The sequence below is a fragment of the Rhinoderma darwinii genome, chromosome 7 (genome assembly GCF_050947455.1).
Source record: "Rhinoderma darwinii isolate aRhiDar2 chromosome 7, aRhiDar2.hap1, whole genome shotgun sequence".
In the NCBI taxonomy this organism is placed as follows: Eukaryota; Metazoa; Chordata; class Amphibia; order Anura; family Rhinodermatidae; genus Rhinoderma; species Rhinoderma darwinii.
This window is the reverse complement of record NC_134693.1, coordinates 25,890,469-25,914,473: the sequence shown is the minus strand read 5'-3', so window position 1 is coordinate 25,914,473 and position 24,005 is coordinate 25,890,469. Positions and strand designations below refer to the sequence as shown.

Genomic DNA, 24,005 nt, shown 5'->3' with positions numbered 1-24,005 from the left:
ACTGCAAGAGTCTGGCCGGAAGTAGAATATATAACACTTTTAAAGAGCTGCTCTCCTGACATGTCTGTTTTAGGCTATGTTCACATCTGCATCGAAGACGCAGTTCGCAGAACGCTTTTGGGGGCAGGAATAGGTTTGTATGAAGCGATATTCTTCCTGTCAAAACGACGGACAGCCATTATAAACCCAATGGGGTGTGCCAGGTGGAAATGGTATCAGTTGTACGCCATATTCGGCAAGCAGATGTGAACAGAGGCTTCGTAAATAGCAGTAAAATAACATATCTTTAGCATTTTGCCTTAGAACTCTGCATGGTGAGATTCCTCTGTTAGTCTTCCTGGAAATGTTGACAACCTGTGTCCCTTATCAATAGTGTGTGTTCGGACAATGTCTGAAACAGTCAGCACTAATTGATCAGTTTCAGTGTGTAGGGACACTCAATGAAAAGGGAATAGCAAGACCCAGTTGTCAATTATTCATACATTTCCAGGAGGAGTAACAAAGGAACAACATAATGCAGAGTTCTCAAAAGAGATGCTACAAAATTTTATGGGGAATCCATTTACTAAAACAGACATGTCGGGAGAGCTGGCAGATCCCCTTTTATATATACCATATCAATCTATACCAAGAACAGAAGACGTCTAATTAAGCACTGGAATCTTGATTTCAGCTCATAGAGAACGATCTTGTTTGCATGAACCCATGAAGACGTGTTATATTGTAATGACAGAACAAAATAGTAAATGAAATGTCCGAATTTCAGAACAGACCGTAAAAAGGTGAATAGATAAGAGTTAGATTGCGGATAACCGGGTAATCAGAGCGCACTCTTCATAAGCTGAATTTCACGTAAATAAATTAAAGCAGTTTATTTGGTGTTTTAAATAATGGCCACATTGTAACAGTATTGTACTCTATGGATAGTGTCAGACTGAATCCTGTCTGGTTCGCACGTGGGCAGAAATATGGTAGGATTGCAAATACCAGAAAGCATGGCAATACGCTCAGAATTGTAGAGTGCAGTATGTAGTCTTGAAGACGAACATGTAATGTAAACGTAATCTCATTACCGTCCAGCAGGGGAGCCGCAGGGTTGGGTATGAGTTTGGAAATGAATTGTTTCACGCATGGTCTCAGATTTGCTTGCTGTTCATACAGACTTCGGTTCTCCACATAGGTTTACAAATGAAGCTTAATCCATGAGACGACAATGTGGACGAAGAACACTTGTGCGCTCCTGAATAGTATAAAATAATATTGCTGCCATTGCAAATAAGAACCAGCGCAGCGATCAGCAACTGGTTTCATGCACTTGCGCTGGGAAGTGATATCAACACTACAGGCTGTGTATCTCGGTCTCCTTGCCATGCATTGTACATAGGAATACAAACCAAACAGGTTAGGAGGTTCAGGCTGGTCTTTAACAGTGTAAACTTGAACAGAATGAAACAGTGATATATAACGCGAGCAGAAACGTTTGCAGCGATGATTTAAATGAGGTCAGAGTGAGATTCCTGATTGTATATAGGATATTCGGTGTGTTGCACTTATAATGGTCTGTCTCCATCTCTCTCGCCCACTACTGCTTCATCCAGGATCTTCCAACTCTTTAAAAATCTCTGGGATCGGCAGATTTCTACGTAACCACGCGCCCCCTCTTTGCAACTTGACACTCTCCGTTGGCTATGCATAGAAGGTTTAAAGCATTCTTGTGTCCGACTCTCGCACCCTGACCTAGTACTAGTGTTAGCAAAAGAAAAGAAACATGAATCTTCTGTGATTAAAGTGCAAATGGTTCAGCCAGCGGCAGTTTTTGTTTTTTTTTCTCTCCGAGGACACACGTGTTATCCCTATGAGATGTTTTCCAAGATATAAAAAATGAGTTCCATGGTTACTGGGCCCTCATTTATCTGGCATGTGCCCCCATGTATCACTGGCACCAAGGCACTGTCCAAATCATGGGTGTAGCGAGGGGGCAGAGGTTGCCCATTACTTCCTGCTTGGTATCCAACCTGAAGAACACAAATCCGAGCAATTTTGTTGTTGTTACACATCACAGCATCATCGCACTAAGCACAATCACAGAAATCTCGCATATAAAATCCCACCTGGTCCGAGTCCAGTGTGACCCGCAATCCCAGTCTGGTCATCCCATCTTCTTTTAGTAGCTTGAGATGTGGACAAAGTGCAAGACAGAAAGCTTTGGCCACATTTTCAGTCAATCTACTGTGGTCAGCAGGATCACTAAGGCCGCTCTGTTGTTCCTCAGTGTCCAGGAAAAATACCTAAAAGATGTACAAGTTATGGAACTATGTTATTTTGACAATTCACGTGGGTCTAAGCTACACTGGTAATTTCTAGTGCAATTGTGATCAATGGGCTGTTTTCTGGTTTTGAATAAAGCTTAATGAATGTATTATAAATGTTGTTCAAGACCTCTGCTTGCTGTCAGTCAATGGAAACATTTAGCTGTATCAGCTCTCTTTTGAAAACAAGCCTTGCACCTGTGTCGGCTAAACATGACTGCAAGTTCTGGTTTGCAAGTGCAGTGAAATGTTGTGCACCTCAACCAAAGCCATGACCTTGGAATAACTTTCCACTCAGAGTTTAGCATAATTCAGGATAACCCTTCCCCTGTGGTCTATGCTATAGCTGCTTTCCCAGTCTCAATACGTCACACTCCATACCTCTGTCCAACGAATGATTTTGCCATTGGCTTTGTATTCGGAGCCATGGAAAATCTTGACACTGGTTACAGACTCCAATAATTTGCCATCAATTGGACTGGAAACACTGTAGAAAGAGAGCAGGTTGGATACAACGAGCCATAGATATGACCAGAATCACTGAGACGACCTGTTTTACATTAATATAATACAGTATTGTACATTTCCCAGCTTCTTTACCCCTTGTTGAAGTTTTTGTCATCTTCCACCCATTGTACATAGACATGTTCCTGCGTCTCCTCAGCGTCCGCCTTCCCACATGTGATGGTGAAGTCTTTCATCTCCCTCAGGGCTTGTCTTAGGGCATCCATGCTCTCTGCTGTGATCTGAATCATCACTCCATCTATACACGGAAAAAGTCCATATAAATAATGCTTAACCGTTCCCTAGAACTGCAATTGTTATAGGATTGTTGTCCTGCATGACACCCACTGCCAAAAAAAGGCAAGGATTAAAAGGAGAAACCTTTCCCTACAGAAGGACCTGCAGACAATCATTTGATCGCTACAAGTCCAGCAGCTGAAAACCGCCGAAGATCAGCGTACATAGACGCATATTTCTCCGGTAAATGGATATGGTTTGTTTAAATGGGAAGATCTATACAACGAACAATGAGGCGGTGAGGAGGCCAAGGAGAATATCGACTTCAGGATAATCAGTGATCGTTCTGCGAATTAAAATATCAAATAATCCTAATAAGTTTGTTTTTCAAATTTTGCCCCCAAAAAATACATTAAAAGTGAATGAGAAATTCTGACTGAGTGCTCAGTGGACTTCTCCATTTTCCTCTCTTCTATTTTCTGTGCTTGTATTTTATGTATAACATAATCACGAGGCCAAAAATAACCTTTTTATGACAGAGCCGATTAACACACATTGTTTATTATCATATTTGTCTAAATGTTTTATTACTAAGGAAATTTAGCTTCCTATAGTATTTGGATAGTTAACTCGCAGAATAGTTGCTGTAAGCGAATGGAAAAAAGTGTAGTTTAACAGACACAAGACCTGGGGTCATTTCTCAGAGGACATCCATGTCACGACCACCTCTCCATTCATTCTACCGCACCCCTGTTCTTAACATAGATGCAAATCCCATAGCGGAGACCCGAAACTATCAGACATTTATGACATGTCCCTTAGAAATGACCCTTTAATATACGGTTCTGCGCACTCGCTTACCTTCTACAATGCTAGACTTTGCCAGGAACCCAGAAGACTGTTTAAGCGCTCCACTGAAGACAAAGAAACTGGCACCAGTCACTAAAGAAAGACACCAGACGTCAGAAGATTATTACGGACATCTTTTCATCCAGAGTGTATTGCTACATTTTAATGTAGATACGGTCGGTATCATTACCTTTGCGCGGCTGCTTATGAATACTGATGGCTTGTGTTTGGTAATTGCCGTCGTCGTTCTGCACGCACACCAAGTGAGAATCGGCCTTCTGGTTGAAGCATGTGCCCCCAGCCAGGACATGTTCATTAGATTTATTCATGGCTTTCATCATCTGATAATCAGGAGGCAAGAAAGATATAGAAATTTAAAAAAAAGTCACTATAAAATGGCATATAAAAACGGAATGAAAATAAAGCTCCTCATCTAAAACTGGGCATATAAATCATCTCCAAACGCAGTAACCACAGAAAAATCTGACTATACACAGTGCCAGTGGGTAACACATCAAACCAGGTAAAATCTCGGCCTTTCCAGCAATTTTAGGGCTAAATTTTGCCATTCTCTGATGGCTTTGGTCTTCCAGCAGCAGTCTAGGAGCTACGGGCTATCTGCAGTCTGTAGACACAAGTTATTTACTTACTTCCTCCCCATCAACACCCGAAGACCACAAAGTGGTCAGGGACTTTATTGCAATCTTCAAGAGCTGCCTTGTAGCCGCCAGAAGTGGAAAGAGATACTAAATATACCTATATATCCCTCTCTATAATATAAACAGATATGGTCACATTTAGAGAGCCATAATACGGCTCGGTACACTGGAGAGAAACCTTTTTTAAAGGTTTCCCTGCTTTGTCCTGACCGAATCCGATCCGATTCTTGTCACTAACTATATGGCCCCCGCACAGAGCCTTATTATGGGCATCTGAATGTGGATTATATCTAGCGGCTGCCTGGAAGTTAACAAGATAATTTTTAAGTCACTGATGAACATACAATAATGTGACTTTCCGCAAATGCTATGGCAGCGGTAGGCACATAAGTCTCCTATCATACACGTGTGTTATCTTATGACACACATACAACGGTGCAATTCTTTAAACTGCTCATTCGTTTCGAACCACCCAAGGGTTGTAAACTTCTAGTCTCAAGGGCAGTTGAAAGGCAATTACTTATATTCTATTACTTTTTTTCCGTAAAGGGCATTGTCTATCCACATGGCCTATAAGGCCGGGTCCACCACAGAAGGTTCCCGTCTATGACGTCCATATGCTCTGTCCATGAATTACATAGATAGCTATTCAATTGCATGAAAGACATGTAATACTAAACTCCCCCTGCAGAGGACGCTGCAGGGGGAAGTACATGGCTGTCCACTGCCTCCCTCAGCAATACCATTTCGGGCATCTAGGCCAGCTTGATTTCAAAGAGGGGTTGTGGAGATTAGTCAAATACTTTTGAGAAATCGAAACATAAGCCAATGTAGCTCAAACAAAACAGAACATAACAGTGAAGCAATGGTATATACCTCATTGTATCGATTGCTGGGAATCTTAATGCTGGTTTTTCTGACTTCCATATCCACTACCAAGCCCTGGACGACAGGCAGCGTGTACTGATAATTTCGAAAATCCTAAAATAAATGGAAACAAATTCAAAACAGAGTTAACTTAAGTTATATAATAATAAATGACAAAGATAAAAATCATTGGTGTTTCTCAACGTTACAATAAGTATAACTAATCTGGAATTCTTAATCTGGAATGGATTTTGTCCTCTGGTCTTTTTCATGTTCTCTCATTACAAGGATAAGCATCAACGTATGTCTTAATATTACTGACACGAAGGGCGGCTAAAAATAGGTATAAAAAGGAAAAATAATATTTTAGCAAAATAACAAAGGCCCAGATTATGTAAGACTGGCGTTTCCTATGCCAGTCTCAAGGGGGTTTTACACAGGACAATTATCAGGCAGACGAGCGTTCATATATAATGCTCGTTGCCGATAACAAAATATGCACCTCTTTACCGGCACTAAAGTGGCATAACCCTTTTAATAAATTCCCCCATAATGCACATCTAAACACGTCATTGCAGTTACACAGGTTTAGATACTCACAGCCAAGACATTAATAATTGTGTGGCCCGTCTCCCCAAATAGAGGTTTTCTGAATCTCACACTGAACAGCGGACAAGGGTACACTAAAGACGGAAGAAAAATACTGTGGTAAAACATACAGAAAAGATTTATTCTGTGAACAGGTTGTACTTTATGTACCATTCGTGTCCACATCTATAGAAGCACTGACCAAAATACACAATTGTAAAGGCTTTAAAAAGGAACACAACGAGGCAAAGCGGATACAATGCGTTATCCCAAATGTAGAGCCGGAACGAGCAGTGCATGACAAAGACGTTTAAGGAACACCAAAGAGAATCCCTATGTCGTGGACCATCCTCTCGGACCCCGCACTGGGCGTAACGCAGTGTATTAATTGTGCCTAAACCCTCCTTTGATGTTGTCATATTATTTAACGGTATTTCTTGGGTACCGTATTGAAATTCCTAAAAAGCCAAGAAAGAAGGGGTTAAAAAGGGCTCGGGGGAGCTGAGTAAAGTATAGAAAAAATGGATATACATACTAAATCTTATTAAGCACCTCCTAAATGTCTACCAGCACTCAGGTTTCTGCTTCTTCTTTAACTGTAGGAACCTGAAAACCCCTTAGTGTCAGGAAGCTACGGCAACCAAAGCGGAGGGAAATGCGATTCATTTTTCTGTGCGACCCGATGTTCACAGATCACAGCATGGAGTTATTTTTAATGGTGGGGACCAGGTTATTACCGGGACTTTGACATTAATGGCCTATTTTTAGGATAAGCCATCAATATTACATTGGTGGGGGGCTCATTCCTGGCACCCTTACCAATCAGCACCACATTGTTTACCAGGCAGAGCGCCGCACATTTGGTAGTGGTTATGCCTGGTACAGGAGCTCGGTCCCATTCACTTGCAGTACCAGGCAAAAACAGCTCCAAAATGTACATAGCTGTGCATGGAAAATAATGAAGGGGACGCAAAACTAAGGATAGTCCACCAATATCAAGTCCCAGGAAAAAAAAAACGTAATGTCAGGAAACTGGGACTTTGATATTGATGGCCTATCCTTATTATAGACCATCAACATCATATCAGTGGTAGTCCAACTCCCGATACCCCCACCTATCAGCTACATGAAGGGCCTCGGTACTCCGGCAAGAGCTGCAGCCCCTTTACTCAGCTAATTGGTGGAGATGCCGACAGTTGAACTCCCACCGATCTAATATTGATGGCCCATCGAGACCATCAATATCGAAGTCACAGGAAAACTCTTTAACCCCTTCCCGCCGGATCACGTATATATACGTCATTAAAATCGGTGGCTTACCGCATTTTCACGTAAATATACGTCATGGAGATGAAGCTGGCTCAGGAGCTGAGCCAGCGACATCACCACCGGGTGACAGCTGAATGTTACAGCTGGCACCCTAAGGTATCGGCCAGGACCGGAGCTAGCCTCCGATCGGACCGATTAACCCCTCACATGCTGCGTTCAATAGAGATCGCAGCATGTGAGGAGTTTATAGCCACCGGCACCCCAGCAACGTGATCGCTGGGTTGCCGGTGGCTGCAAAGGCGATCGGAGGGCTAATGCTTACCTCCCGATCAGCCTGTAACGGAATCCTCTTATGCCCCGTCGTCGGCGGGGCCCAGGAGGCTTCCGGTAACATCGGCAAGATGGCGCCGGCTCAGCTTCCGGCTCAGAAGCTGAGCCGGCGTCATCAGCAGTGGGTGTCCGCTGTATGTTACAGCGGACACCCCGATCTATCGCCAGGAACCGGAGCTAGCTCCGATTCCTGGCATTAACCCCTTCGATGCAGCGATCTATTGTGATCGCTGCATCCTAGAGGTTTGTAGAAAATCGGCAGCCTTGCCATGCGATGGCAAGGCTGGCGACTGCTACCATGGCAACAGGAGCCCTAACAATGGACTCCTGTCTGCCATTACGTAAGCTGATTAGGCCCCGCCCAGAGGCGGAGCCTGATCGGCTTGCTGTCAGTGAACAACTGACAGTTCCAATACATTGCACTACATAGGTAGTGCAATGTATTAGAACATCAAACAAATAGTTGGACATTCAAGTCCCCTAGTGGGACTAAAGAAAAGTGTAAAAAAAAGTGTAAAAAAAGTAAAAATAAAAGTTGGAAAACATACAATAAAAGTTTCAAATAATAACACAAAACACAATCGCCCTTTTTCCCTTATAAGTCATTTATTATTGAAAAAAATAATAAAGCCATACATATTTGGTATCGCTGCGACCGTAACGACCTGAACTATAAAATTATTATGTTATTTATCCAGCGCAGTGAACGCCGTAAAAAAAAACCTCAAAAACACTGCCATAATTACTGTTTTTTTGGTCACTGTCTTCCAAAAATTGAAATAAAAAGTGATCAAAAAGTCGCATGTATCCAAAAATGGTACCGATAAAATCTATACCTCACCTCGCAAAAAAAAACAAGCCCTCACACAGCTCCATCGATGAGAAAATGGAAAAGTTATGGCTCTCACAACTTGGCGACAGAAAAAATACATTCTCTTTCCAAAAGTAATTTTATTGTGCAAAAAGTTATAAAAAAGTTCTATAAATTTGGTATCGCCGGAATCGTACTGACCCGCAGAATAAAGGTAACATGTAGTTTATAACGTACGGTGAACGGTGTATATAAAAAAAAAAGTGGCACAAGCTAGGCATGACATTTGACACTGAATTGGCATATCTAGGGAAACTATTTAATTTGTACCTTCCGCAGCGCAATCATTTATGGAAAAGATACGTGGGGTGAAAATGCTCACTACACCTCTTAATAAATGCCTTGAGGGGTGCAGTTTCCAAAATGGGGTCACTTCTCAGGGGTTTCTTTTATTATTTCACATCAAAGCCTCTGCAATTGTGAACCAATACTTTATAAGTCGCCAAATTAGGCCTCAATTTTACATGGTACTCTTTCACTCCTGAGCCCTGTCGAATGTCCAGGCAAAAGATTAGGGCCACATGTAGGGTGATTCTAAAACAGGGAAACACCGCATAATAATTGAGAGCTGTCTTGTTATGGTGGCACAAGCTGGGCACCACATATTGGCGTATCTAAGGAAAAATTCCCATTTTCATTCTCCCACATCGTGTGCACACGAATTTCTGCAAAACACCTGTGGGGTTAACATGCTCACTACACCCCTAGGTGAATACCTTGAGGGTGTTGTTTCCAAAATGGGGTCACTTCTGGGGGGGATCCACTGTTTTGGTCCCACATGGACTTTGCAAATGCAACATAGCGACCAGAAACCAAATGCAGCAAAATCTGTACACCAAAAGCAAATGGCGCTCCTTCCCTTCTGAGCCCTGCCGTGTGCCCAAACAGCATTTTACGACCACGTGTGGGGTATTGCCGTACTCCAGAGAAGTTGCTTTACAAGCGTTGGGGTTCTTTTTTTCCTTTATTTGTTGAGAAAATTAAAAATTTGGAGCTAAAGCTACGTCTTATTGAAGAAAAAGGATTTTTTTTATTTTCACTGCCCAATTCTAATAAAATCTATGAAACACCTGTGGGGGCAAAATGCTCACTACACCCCTAGATGGATTCCTCAAGGGGTGTAGTTTTCTCAATGGAGTCACTTTTTTGGTGTTTTCACTGTTTTGGTCCCTCAGGGGCTTTGCAAATGCGACATGGCCGCCGCAAACCATTCCTGCTAAATTTGAGCTCCAAAAGCCAAATGGCGCTCTTTCCCTTCTAAGCTCCGCCGTGTGTCCAAACATCCGTTTATTACCACATGTGAGGTATTGTTTTACTCGGGAGAAATTGCTTTACAAATGTTGTGGTGCTTTTTCTCCTTTAGTCCTCGTGGAAATTAGAAAAAATTAGCTAAACCTACATAATCTTTGAAAGAATGACGATTTTTATTTTCACGGCCTACTTCCAATAATTTCTGCAAAAAACCTGCGGGGTCAAAATGCTCACTATACCCCTAGATAATTTCCTCAAGGGGTGTAGTTTCCAAAATGGGGTCACTTTTGGTGGATTTCCACTGTTTTGGCACCGAAAGAGCCCTTGAAACCTGACATGGAGCCTAAAATATTTTCTAATAAAAAGGAGGCCCAAAATCCACTGGGTGCTCCTTTGCTTCTGAGGCCGGTGCTTCAGTCCATTACCACACTAGGGCCACATGTGGGATATTTCTAAAAACTGCAGAATCTGGGCAATAAATATTGAGTTGCGTTTCTCTGGTAAAAACTTCTGTGTTACAAAAAAAATAGAATAAAAATGAATTTCTGCAAAAAAAAATGAAATTTGAAAATTTCACCTCTACGTTGCTTTAATTCCTGTGAAACGTTTAAAGGGTTAAGAAACTTTCTAAATGCTGTTTTGAATACTTTGAGGGGTGAAGATTTTAAAATGGGGTGACTTTTTGGCGGTTTCTAATATATAAGGCCCTAAAAGCCGCTTCACAACTGAACTGGCCCCTGTAAAAATAGCCTTTTGAAATTTTCTTGAAAATGTGAGAAATTGCTGCTAAAGTTCTAAGCCTTGTGATGTCATAGAACAATAAAAGGATGTTCAAAAAACGATGCCAATCTAAAGTAGACATATGGGGGATGTTAATTAGCAACAATTTTGTGTGGTATAACTGCCTGTCTTACAAGCAGATACATTTACATTTAGAAAAATGCAAATTTTTGCAATTTTTCACCAAATTTTGGTGTTTTTCACTGGTAAATATTGAATTTATCGACCACATTTTTCCACTATCATAAAGTCCAATGTGTCACGAGAAAACAATCTCAGAATCACTTTGATAGGTAAAAGCGTTCCGGAGTTATTACCACATAAAGTGAAATATGTCAGATTTGAAAAAATGGGTCTGGTCCTGAAGGCCAAAATGAGCTTGGTCCTGAAGGGGTTAAGGGGAGCCCTCCAAAAAACCTCACTTAAAGGGGTTTTCTAGGATTTTATATTGATGGCCTACCCTAAGGATAGGCTATCAATGGAAGACCCAACCTGATACCTCAACCGTTCAGCACAAATAAGAGCTGCGGTGCTCACTGGAAAAACATGGCCTCTTTACTGTAATACCTGCAGCTGTTTCTAGTACTACAGCACAGCTCATTCTAGGGGTTAGTTTTCAGATAAATCGGTAGCCTGTCAAAGCAAAAAATTAACAAATATGAAATAGAAATAAAAGATTTTCTTGCGGTGTCTACTCACATCTGTACTCTGCTCCTAGACGAAGCATAAGCCGCATGGGGAAAACTTTGGCCCATGGGGTCTCCCATTTCTGAATGAGGATCCCAAACAGGTAGGGCTGTCCGGGTAATACCAGATCTTGAAGGGACTGGTACGTGGGTATAACATAAAGAAATCCCCCATGTTCCTTACTACCTAGGAAGCACTGGCTGACAAACGAATGCCCCAAGTTTCCAATCATGTTACCTAGGATTGAATCAAATACAAATATGATAAATGTATTGCAATATGTATGCACAACAATCCTGGAAGTACACTGTTCTTTATAGAGAGCAAGCATTAAAAAAAGTTCCAAAATATTGTGCTAATCATGTCAGATTCTTAATATATCAGTATAGAAGATGTAGCTCTGTATTTCTGATAAAGAGCTCCAAATCCCCTGAATAGACATGGCTTTAAATAATAAAACTCTGACTATCTAAAGTCACCACTAGGGGGAGACTAAGAAGAGCTAACTAATACTTTCAACTCAAAACAGTGTGCAGTGATAGTCTAAACACCCCCTAGTGGTGACCAAGGGCAGAATGAATTTTTAAATTTTTTTTTTTAACACTGTCTACTCAGTGGATTTGGAGCTCTGTATCTGAAAAATAGAGCTCTACCAACTATAAAAATAGATTAAAGATGAGAACACAATTTTTCATATAAGAATGGCATAGTGTGAAAAAGGTGGACATCCCCTTTAAAAAGGAGTTGTCCAATTTCAGCAAATTAATGATATTTTTTTCTATATATATATATATATATATATATATATATATATATATATAAATATAAAAGTTATACAATTTACCAGTATACTTTCTGTATTCATTCCTAACAGTTTTCAAGTTCTCTGCTTGTTGTTATTCAGTAGGAACATTCATTGTTTATTTCCAGTGGATAAAATTCTGCCCATGATCATTTAATACACACAAAGTTGCGGGCATCATTAAAAGACACAGCTCTGATACACATACTGTAACGAGCCGTGAACCTGTGTGTCCATCACATGACCATGGACAGAATTTATCCACTGGAAGTAAACAATAAATGTTCTTCCTGAAGAACAATTAATACAGAAAGTATATTAAAAAATTGGATAACTTTTAGAGATATATATATAACATTAATTTGCAGAAATCTGACAACCCCTTTAAAAGTTTAAATTCTTTATCAGCAAAATTTAGGGAAATGGTACAATATTTTTGTTCACATTTGCCAAAAACGTGGTATTTCTGTGCATGGGCTCCATATAAATATCCTGAAGAACATGGATACATGAAGACCTGATGCCTCAGAGTCCTTCTCTTTATATAATAAGCTGGGCGTGAGGTGAAACTCTTCTGAGTAAAAGACAGGCAAAATATATTCGTATAGCTTTTGTATACGTTACTCAAGTAGTGTATACATTTGCTCCTACTGTGTAAAAATGAACGTAGATTATCAATAAACCACTAAGAAAATAAGAATGTATCACATAAACACTACCCACAGCACGTGTCATATACACTTCCCTCTAGTCATTGTGAATTATGACAGTGTCCTTTTCGACTTCACAAACTCCCCACCAAACCTTTTCCATACCTGCCAAAGCTTCCCGGTAAATTTCCACAAAGTGACAGAACACATCTCTGGGCAGGCATTTCTCGTCAGGCAGACATTGCAGGAGGATGACGAGCTCGGCTTGGCCCACGGCGTGCATTCCTTTTGTGGTAAAACACCAACACTTCCTGTTCACATCTGCAGGAAGCAAGAGCAGGCAGCGCTAAGTGAACCTGCACTGAATCTGCCACCTATATACATTCTGTAGATTATATTTCTACATTATAGTCTAACAATTTCCATTGCAGTCTGTTGCAGTGTTTGCTCAGCAGCCGTAATTTATATACCTGCAGAACAGGCTAAAAAGAAACAATAACCAAGGCAAGAAAATTGGACAATAACTATTGATAGGAACTCAAGCTACCGCTTTTGTGCATCATTTTATCCAAATATATTTTCTAGATGACAAAAAAAAAAAAAAAAAAGAAAACTTAGTAATCAATAACTGATGAACAGCCACGTAGTGCATAATGTGTATATGAACAGACGTGAGATATAGTATGTATACAGGAATATATTACGATCCATTAAACAATAAGGCAGACAAAAAAAAAAAAGAAAGAAAAAAGGACTTGGAGATATTAGTGGATTGCAAAATAAGTTAAGTAACCAGTGCCAGGCAGCTGCTGCAAGGGGAAAGAAGTTCATAGGATGCATCAAAAAGAGAGTCTGGATGTACATAGTCAAAACTTAGTTTTATCCGATCTTAATAATTTGTTGGACCACACATAGTATTGTGCATAGTTTTAGGTGGCAGTAAGACATAGCAGAGCTGGTGGACAACCAAAGAAATTAAAGGGGTTCCCTGGGACTTTAACATTGATAGCCTATCCTTAGGATAGGCCATCAATATTTCATAGGAAGGGGGTCTATTTTCCATTGTGCTGATCAGCTCATATTGGATAGGCTAACAATATCCAGGTGAAGTTTGCTATCCGGTAATATTCTTAAAACTAAAGTTATGTCGTTTAAAAAAACCAATGGCAGCCTAATCATTATGAACAAGTAAATCGGGGCCAATATAGTGAACGGTCTAAATATGTGTTTATATCACAAGGAGGCATTTACTAGGTCTAGAAGAAAGAAGGTTTCATGATCACAACAGAAGGATGTCAGTATGAGGAGTGAGACTACAGAACTCAGGATGTTGTGACGGTGGAATCATTAATCAGTAGCTAATCCAAGTATATATTTCGGATATGGAGTCATAAGGGTCTGTTTCTGCTTTCTTCTGCATAAAACCTTCAGACTCAACAACATGACGTACAATTCACAATCTTCACCATTGCCAAAAGATTTGCGTTCAGGACAAACACGAGGGGATCGGGTCCACCATCTTCCATTTGCTGCATGACTGACATCTGGGAGGGCCGTTCTTCCACAGCATAATCTAAGGGAAGAAATAGGACATTTCACTAAGATTATCCAATCAAAATCCCTCAATATCAAAATCTCATCATTAAACGCAACATATTAGGAAATTAATTTCTTTGTATTAGAGCGGATCAAGTAGTTACATTATCTCTTCAGGACAAACCGTGTCTATATGTTCTATTATGGCATGCAGACGTTAGAGGGGGGTCTTATGGTTGAGACTACCCCCTTTTAGCCAGGACAAAGATCTGCTGAAAAGAGTTGGGAGAACCCCTTAAATCATAGCCTATTTTAGAAATTAACATAATAGGCAAGGATTTCTCACAATTGGGGCAGAGGAAAAGTAGAGCAATTACTCACAGAAACCATCGATGCAATACAAAGTACTTAGAGAATTTGCTAAGTTGACGACTAACATAAAACATGAGAAAATACCAAGATGAAAATCAGCAATAGAATGCATGGGAGAAAAAAAAAAATCTGCTACTCTGGGACAGTTATGCATGTAAAGAAAAAAAAAAAAAAAAATTCGTTTTGAAGATACATTTCCTCTTACATTGCTGCCAATTTGTAAATGTAAATGACTGTAAAAATAAAAATCACGTTATTACTAAACATCTGATCGCCTAGCCTCGTCAATCTTTTTATTCTATGAAATTAACCGGTTCCCGATCGCTGGCTGCGTATTTACAGCCAGCGGTCAGGGTCCTTAAAACCCGCGCCATAGACTATTTACAGCGCAGGTTTAAGCCTGCTACCCGAGCGATCGGGCAGCTGACTGTCGGGTCTCCAGCTGTCAGTGACTGCCGGGGACCCTGAGGAGGAGATAGAAGCAGCTTTCGCGGTTTCTATCTTCTCTGATCTCTTTTACACAGCGCTCAATGCGCACCGTGTACATGAATATAGGCAGCGGCAGCCTCTGTTGGTCCCGGTGATCATGCGACTGGTCACATGATCGCCAGGATGCCGTTAGTGGCAGGCTGCTGCTGGGTCTAACTAGACCCAGCACAGCCCTATTAGTGACAATAGTCACTATGAGAGGGCTGATTTCCCTGTGCAGCCCCAGCTAGTGGAAAAATAGATGGTGTAAAATAAGAAAAAATAAATAAAAGCCCCCCCAATGGTCTTTTCTGACCTTTAAGGAACAGACCATAGTAATAAAAAAGTAAAGTAAAGTGCAAATTGTATTATTAATAATAATACACATAAAATAGCCACCCCAAAAAAAACTTTCCCCCGCCAATCATTGTCGTAACGCTAGCCCTGAGCCAATTACCCTAAAATAGACATGTAATATATTAAAATTTACGGTAGACAATGACGATCACAAATAAAAGGTCTATTTTAGGGTAAAACTATGTTATTACCAGGAAAAAAAAATAGCTAAAAACTAAAAAAAAAGCTTATTTTTTTACTATTATTTTTAAACTTTAAGCCTAAAAATTCTAAAATAGCAAAAAGCATCTGAATAAAAATGATTAAAAAAAAAAAAAGAAACCTGCATTGTCTACGAAAAAAAACAATCACAAAAATCACGTCGCTAGCCCAATAAAACAAAACCGTTATAGCGGTTTAACTAACGCGTGCTAAAAATGGCTAAACGGTGACTGGTCCTGAAGGCTGAAAATAGCGCGGTCAAAGAATTGATATAGATATCCCGATAACCGGATGTAATAAAGGAAGCAATAATTTATTCCCAAATCACCTCCTTTAACGCCAGTAGAGATAAGAATAGGCGGAAGACCATCCTCTGGTATAAGGTTCATCGCGCTGCCAACCTGAGTTATACTGCTACACAACCCAGATGTATTCTCAGCCTACAACAAATACAAAGATGGAGGAGGACAAACAAGATTAAGCAAAAAAAGACAAAAATTATACAATTGCAAATATCAGATACATTGATCATACCCCACAATGCATCCTACAGACGGCACGTATGTGTTATATAGATTTCTCAGCAGTGTGGCCTCACCTCTGGAGATGGGGAATTGCTTGGGGAGGATTTATTTGTGTCATGTGATACAGTTAGGTTCCCAGCCGCAGGGGCTGCGCTCACTTTTTCCGCATCGGCAGCTTCTCCATTCGGTAAGATGCCATCCGCAAACCAGACCCTCCTCTGCTCTCTGGATTGTGATCCTATAAATAATAAGTCAGGTGCCTTTACTTTTCCATCTTGTCCAGTTTCTCTCGTTTTTATACATTATTCCCATGGAGACAAATACATTTTATTACGTTAAATTACTGCATTTCTGCAAAGGTTGCTTAAGGGGAGACCCATATTAAAATACTAACTAAAAACCTATGCCGAGATGTTATTTTAGTGGAATTTTAAGGACTATACGGACAGAAATACAAGCAAACAATGAAAGAAAATGTTGAGAGGCCTCTGGGGAAAGAAAGGAATCTCACAGGAAGCTCAAGTGACACACCTTAAAAAAAAAAAAAGGAGAGGCTGAAGTCATAATAGCTAAAAGGAAAGAAAGACTCAAATCTTATCCCTTAACCTGATACAATAAAGAATATTCACCTTAACTAGTAACATGTAAAGATAAAGGGGAACGTCCTTTGTTTTGTCTTGACTGTATATTGGTACGTGTTTTGTGCAACAAGTTTTTGAAAATAAAGCTTTAAAAAAAAAAAATAAAAATAAAAATAAAATGATAAAGGGGAACTCCGGCAAGAGACATTTATGTCATTTCCATAGAATATGCCGTAAATGCGGATGGGTCCCACCTCTGGGACATCCACCTATCGGAAGAATGGGAGCACTTGACCCCTATTTGGCTGTAGAAGTCAGCTGGCAGCTGCCACAAAGACGTGGAGCTGGCTGCTTGGTTGTCGCAGTAAAACGCATAGATATATGGCATATCTATAGGTCTCACCTACATAGTAATCATGGAGACAGGACCCATAGATATGCCATGTGTGTCTCTCATCGGGCTACCCCTTTAAACAGACTAAATTCACAGTCAACTAAATTTAATATTTAAAGCAATTTCTAGTAAAAAGGCCCTTTTACACGGGTCAACGATCGGGCAAACGCTCAATCATCGGCTGATCTGCTAAATTATGCAGCATTAAATATTATTAAAGGAGCAAACGACTGCCGGTCAACGAGCTGTCTCGTTGATCGGCGCTTGTTTTCACAGCCCATATCGGGCCGTGTAATAGGACCCATACTCTGCAGTTTTAGGACTGCAAAAAGCCTCACCTTCAGTTCCCGGATGTTTAAGGACTCCAACAGGCACCATGACAGTAGGAGGTGGGGAACTGAGGGCTCCTGAAGCTTGTGCCTGTTGCATTGGGGGAATTGTAGAGCAGTACTCAGCAGGGTTATTAGGGTTTGGGCTTTGAACCGATGCACTCATCATGTTCTCCCATGCTTGCGCTGAAATGCAAAAATGAATACTTAGAATGAAGTCAATGCTAAAAACCTGATTATGGCAAGGATGGTTATCCTTCAGCATGGAGATTGGCATATAGTGTGTGGCAGGGGGAAAGAGAAGGGAAAACTTCAATGTCTGACTTCGTTAACCAGTGGTCTTCAATCTGTGTCTCACCGGCTGTTGTAAAACTACAACTCATATTAGACACAGGCTATCGGCATGATAGAAGTTGTAGTTCTGAAACCGCTGGGGAACCAATGGTTGGAGACCTCGGCTCAACAACAACAAATAGCAGCGGTGCTGCTAAACAAACTATTATGCAGAAGTATAAGAGGGGGTATAGTTGGGTGATTTTTATTTTAGAACAGAATCTTCCCAATATAATAGCACATCATATTAGGAAAAGCTGCCCAAAAACGACAATACAGGATGAGGACACCGCTTACCATTGATGAGCACAGAATGGCAGATCACACACACACGAGCCTCTTTCTTATCCATGTACAGTAGTTTGCATTTGAGGCTGCAGCAGGCAGCACAGTATACCTGATGAAAGATGCGAGAAATGGTTATTGCACTTATATATTACAGTATATTTATGCGAATATATGTGTAAAACCAAACGCTGAAAGCTTGGTAGAGATCACACCGCTAGATGATAAAAAAACATAGTAGTTCACATTATTTCTACAGCCGTGTTCTCCGTCCATCAGACATCCATCTTTCCCATTAGCAAGCCCTCAACTCGTTCAAAAAATGGAACATTGTGTGACATGAGCATCATTTATCTGTGACTATTACCACATTAGGGACAGTGGCAGAGCTTCATTTACTCTCAACAGAGATAGACAGTACACTGAAATAACCTATGTAAAGAGTGAATGCAGACACTAAATCCCAAAGAGCACCACAAGGATGGGTCAGACCAAGGGAATGCTGCGTGCAATGAACATCTGATCAGCTAATAGTGTATCTAAATATTCTCTCTCCCCTCAAGGGATTTTCCCCCTTTTTGTCACGGCGTACTTGACGCTATCATTTTTACAAAAGTAAGTAGTACATGTGAAAACTTTGTAATATTTACTATATGGGGAAATTGCTATCTTTCTCACCTTCTAGCGGGAAGTAGTTTCCCTGCCAGTAAACACTAAAGTGTTCAGAAACTTTTACAGTCACCAAATTACATCTTCAATAAACTAAAACTAAAAAGGAAAGGAGAGGAGAGGAGCGGAAGAGGGTAATACAGCTGCAGTCTCCCTTCCTAAAACTATCTATGATACATGCTATGAGAGAAGAGGAGAGGCAGAGAGGGCACACAGCTCACTACTCTACCGCCACGCCAGGGAGAGCCTGCCCACCTAGCAAAGTAATAGAGAGAAAATGAACCTTTACAGAGATGAAGAGGGAAAGAAATCTTATCCAAATAATCCAACAAGCCTGACGCTTCTTGCCTTCATCAGCGGACAGTCAAGTTGCTCTGGCACTTGTCCGATCCCAATGATACAGGCAGGTTTGTCTGACCGTCATCTAGCGCATATTACCAACTTAATATTTGCTCTTACTTTTGTAAACAAATAGCAGTCCAAACCTATCGACATACCTTTCCACATGCTCTGCAGTGGTGTCTCCGTTTTGTAAATGTAAACCTTGCCTCACATTTCATACAGTTAGGGGCTTGAGAATCAGGGACCCAGACCGGAGCCACTTCCCCTAGTGTTGTGAATGGCTTGACAGCAGAAACCCCATATTGCCCAGCGAGGAGGTCATTATCGGGGCTGTCTGGGGACAACGCAAGGCACGGACTGTTGGGGCCCCTGTAATCTCCAAGCAGGTCGCCGTTTGCATCAATACCAGGACTGCGAATTGCAGCTTCATCCCGGAACACATCCGACAATATTACATCATTCTGGTTTGACTTGTTTAACAATTCATTTTTGTTTTTGGAGCTACAGCCAGCATTGGGGGGAACCAGGTCGCATTGTAACATGTCAGATAATGGCTTTGGGATCTGCAGCTTGAGATGCGTTGGCTGCTTTGGGCGTGCTCCACCATAGGGGACACTAAGGGGTTGCATGCTGCTGGCCGTTTTTGACGTCTGCCCATGCGCAGGTGCCGCCTGACTGCAGAGGCTGTGCAAGTGGTTCTTCAGGGCATCACCACTGTCATTTAACAATATTCCTCTCCCCTCTGGAACGTCGTCATCCCTCTGCTCGTAAACATTAGCATAACATTCAGATTTGCACTCTTCAATTTCTTTCTCCTCCGTCACAGAGTCCTCTTTCGATGGTAAACTCTTTGGGTTACGAGCTACGGTTGGGTTTTTTATTCCATAGGAATCACATCCATTTTGGAGAGACGTTAATGCATCGGTTCCATCAGCATTACACAGGTTACTTTCCACATCCTTCATTTTGTCTGCGTCGCTATGTTTATCGTTTACTTGAGACTTTTTGTCCTCATCTAGCGTCTCTTTACCACCGGTTATGTGAACGTCCCCATTCATCACAAAGGAGTCTGAGAAATGCTCCGCCACTCGTTCAGGAGATCCAACAGGCTGGAGGCCATCATTAGCAATATGATTAACATCTGCCGGCCGGTGTTCACCCACAAAGCCATTAACGACCGGCTTATCTGTAGATGGAAGAATGGAGGCTTTTAGATGCTTTTCACTAGAATCATCACCTACAGTCAGGACATTGATTAGAATTGGACCGTCAAGTGGACAGGATATCTTTTTATTGTCATTTTCTGTATTCGGGACAGCATGTTTGCTAGGAGACAGCTGACAAAGCTCAGACATCGGGGGCACAGAATGGGACGGACTATTAAGGTCTTCAGTGCTATTTTCACAAACACCAAGGGGTGGAGAACTATTAATGCTACGATTTTCCTGCACGGTGGTACATAGACTACTTTCAGATTTAGCAGGGACCTGGGCCACGTTTTTACAGTCTGCATTGGTCTGTGGTTGTTGATTGCTGTCAGCAACATGTAACTGACTTTGTAAGGTCCTTCCTCTGTCCGCAACATTTTCAGAGTTCACAAGAGCTTGGCTTGTAGGAGTGCTGCAAGGAGATAAACACTCCCCAGGATCAGCACTTTTACCACAGCTCATATTCAGGGTAACATCAGCCATCGAGGATTCCTCTCCACACTGCAAAGCATTTGTACCGCATGTGTTTTCTGGCTGGGCTTTCCTGTCCTCAGCCATGCTGGTATCTTCTGTCACCATAGTGGACAAATCTGTGGCAACACATTCAATCTCACCATTGGAACAGGGCGTCAGGCTGGGTGATCTGTCTTTGGGGTGAGCCACAATGGCAATGATTGATTTACTGACATTGTCCAGCGTCGAATTCTCCGTCGGTCGATGAGCGGGAGGATTTAGGATCTGATTCCACTTTGCATCCAACAATCTTGGTGAAACATTCTCATCTGAAAAGTAAGAATGGCATTGTCAAGAATTGCCAGGAAAAAAAAAAAATACCTAAATACTACTTACAGAATGTGCAATTCACTGCAGTAAACCCAAGTACAAAGTCATCAAACAAATAAATGACATTATTGCAGAATAACCATGACCGCTGAATACAGCTAGGCTGGCTGAGCAACACTACAGAACGAAAACAATTCATATGGTCTATACCAGGGGTCTCCAACCAGTGACGATCCAGCGGTTACAATACTATAACTCCCAGCATGTGACTGTCAGTGAATGCTGGAAGTTGTAACTTTGCAATAGCTGCAGAGCCACAGGCTGGAGGCCACGGATCTAGTTGTTTGTTGCCTTTTTTATTTTCGACAACGAAGCACAAACTATAGTCAATATATTGAATTTACTACTGCACCTTCATTCTTTTCAAATTCATCTAATACTTTGTCCAGGTTACACGATTCTTCCTCAAAATAGTTCTCCATTTGTTAACGACCCTTCAGGCTCGGACTACAAAAGAAATATTATACATTTAGTTACCCAGCATAAGGCCTCCTTCACACAGAAAACATCAAAAATCTCTTCTAAAATTGCTAGCAGCTTTCAAATAGAACGTGCACTTTTTTATAGCGTTTTTCATTTGGTGTGATTTTGTATATGCATTTTTTATGGCGTTTCTGATGCCTGTAGAAAAAAAAGCCTCAAAAACGCCACAAGCCAAAGTGCATTTCATACTTTACATAGACTTTAATCTAAAATCTGCCCGCACTAAAAAAAGATCTTAAAAGGCCACAAAAAAACCCCACCAAAATGCGGTGTGTGAATCAAGCCTAATCTCCACTTGTGTCCTCCCACCCAATCTGACATTGGACATAGAGACACCCTCCTGCATGCTGGGCGGTACAGTTGCTCTGGCAACCATAGGACGCCTGGAGATCCAGGACACTCTACCGGCTTAGTACGGTTGCCAAAGGAACTGTAACCCCCCCCCCCCCCCCCAGCATGCAGGAGCGTGCGTTTCTATGTCCAATGTCAGGTCGGGTGGTAGATTATAAGTGGAAGGTACACTTCAAATATCTAGAGAACCCCCAACAAGTCCCAGTTACGTTGTTAAATGCCCTTAAACTTACATTCACACATGGTGGTAAAATTCTGTAGTGGAACTGACAAAAATCTGCAACGTTTCCAGGAGTTGCACCCATTACTTTTTTATTTGGTCACATGCATAAAAACTTTTTGATGCGGATTCCTCAAGGCAAGTCTACAACAATTCAGCAATGACGGAGTCTACCTTAGCAATATCAATTTCTCAGAGGGATACTCCAAAGTAATAAATTTTTTTTTGGGGGGGGGGAATACAAAAAAAACCCTTGAAGTAGAGCTGAAGCCTGTATATTAATATGGGGTCTCTTGCATTTCTACATTGACAAAAGATTTCTCCAAATAAAGCCATCGCGATATCCGATGCACACTGCCAGGGCACAATATGACACGGTTCAAGGGCCCCAAAAGGAAGTTTGATAGAAATAAATTCAGTAATTCTTAGTTATAGCTGTTCCTAGAAATGCTGGGTATAAACCTGGTCACTATTCCAGTACTCGTACCTCTCTCATAATCCAGTCATGTAGTGAACACAGGATCAAGAATGACTAGAAGGGTTTGCCAATTGAGAGCCTTGTCTGGGAAATCCAGGACACAATCCCTGTGAGTATTGTAATTGTGGTCATGTTGGTTGTCCGCTTCCCCAAAATTATGTATAACCAAGAAGCTGCTGAATAGAATAGAGAGAAGACTTGACAGAAGAGGACGACTCAAGGACTTCTTGGTTACCGTTAGGCCTCATGCCCACTTCAGTTATTTTCTTCAGGGTGCTGCCATGTTTTTAACGGATAGCACCCTGACACATTCATTTCTATGGGGCAATGCACGCTAGCGTTGTTTTAACGGAACCGTGTGGCCGTTCCGACAAAAATAAAACCGGTCCTACAACTGTTCGTTTTTGACGGAACAGTTCCGGCCATTCAATTCATTCGGTCCGTTGAAACAGTGGACTGCACGCGGAAGCCATCCATGTGCGGTGCGTGTTTCACGGATGAGTCATTACTGGCTGTATGACGAGCAACGGATGTGTGCATGAGGCCAAAGGGTCGATTCACACGCTGCAATTGAGGTGCATTTAGAACCGCATTAAAGAACACGTGTTTTTACTGAGATTTGCTGCGTTTTTTTTATGTGAGTACTGTAAAAAAGAAAGATCGAAATTAAACCATATCGCAGTAAAAATGCATGCGGATTTTGGATTCAGGTTTGATGCCTGTCCAACCGCACCGCAAAGTGTGAATGGACTCGGAGGGTAAGGCCCACACGGAGCAGCATTGATGCAGCCAAGCCGGTACCTTTTATGGCAAGGCTGTCAAACTGCTCGTTAAAGGTCAGGCATTGTTGGGTAAAACGACTGTTTACCTGCAAAATCATGCGCCCATAAAGGGTGTATTCATTAGTTGTCGCACGATTTTGCAGGTGAACAGTCGTTTTACCTGAAACAACGTGCAGCCATTGGTGAGCAATGTTACAGCCGCGTCAAACAATATGCCATCACAGCCACGTCTATGCCGCTCTGTAGGGCCTTACGCTGAATGTTTTTCAAAATCTTAACAAGGCACTAAAATGGGTTCAAGCAATAAATTAATGGTGAAAAAATGGGACCAATCAGGCCTGATGAAGACGTATGTCCTGCGTCGAAACGCGTAGCCTATTATATTAAGAAATCCTTTACATGTTCAGCAGCGTCGTTACATTGGTCCCATTTTTTCACCATTAATTTATTGCTTGATATCTGGCGGTAATCTTTCGTTTACCGGTTCGGACCGTGGCAGCAGCTGATTTTCCGGTTCCAAAATAACCTGCACGCAATTTAGTTGTGTCTGCACAAGCACTTCTATCGCAGTGGAAATTGCTACGTTGCTGGAAATT

General features: G+C 41.4%; 1 protein-coding gene across 1 annotated transcript in view; it reads right to left on the bottom strand.

The window, feature by feature from the left end:
• Nucleotides 1–977: 977 nt before the first annotated feature.
• Nucleotides 978–24,005, bottom strand: part of ZFYVE9 (zinc finger FYVE-type containing 9) — a 41,051-nt gene continuing 18,023 nt past the window's right edge. Inside the window, exons 2-18 of the mRNA XM_075832997.1 lie at nucleotides 21,448–21,542; nucleotides 19,200–21,034; nucleotides 18,046–18,145; nucleotides 17,425–17,601; nucleotides 16,186–16,349; nucleotides 15,916–16,027; nucleotides 14,104–14,226; nucleotides 12,819–12,974; nucleotides 11,214–11,438; nucleotides 6,026–6,108; nucleotides 5,435–5,539; nucleotides 4,090–4,240; nucleotides 3,912–3,992; nucleotides 2,910–3,072; nucleotides 2,691–2,796; nucleotides 2,112–2,288; nucleotides 978–2,015 (exon numbers count right to left, since the gene is read on the bottom strand). Coding sequence (XP_075689112.1) covers nucleotides 1,854–2,015; nucleotides 2,112–2,288; nucleotides 2,691–2,796; nucleotides 2,910–3,072; nucleotides 3,912–3,992; nucleotides 4,090–4,240; nucleotides 5,435–5,539; nucleotides 6,026–6,108; nucleotides 11,214–11,438; nucleotides 12,819–12,974; nucleotides 14,104–14,226; nucleotides 15,916–16,027; nucleotides 16,186–16,349; nucleotides 17,425–17,601; nucleotides 18,046–18,145; nucleotides 19,200–21,034; nucleotides 21,448–21,517 — 3,990 coding nt within the window. The 5' untranslated portion in view covers nucleotides 21,518–21,542 and the 3' untranslated portion in view covers nucleotides 978–1,853. The remainder of the gene's footprint in view (nucleotides 2,016–2,111; nucleotides 2,289–2,690; nucleotides 2,797–2,909; nucleotides 3,073–3,911; nucleotides 3,993–4,089; nucleotides 4,241–5,434; nucleotides 5,540–6,025; nucleotides 6,109–11,213; nucleotides 11,439–12,818; nucleotides 12,975–14,103; nucleotides 14,227–15,915; nucleotides 16,028–16,185; nucleotides 16,350–17,424; nucleotides 17,602–18,045; nucleotides 18,146–19,199; nucleotides 21,035–21,447; nucleotides 21,543–24,005) is intronic.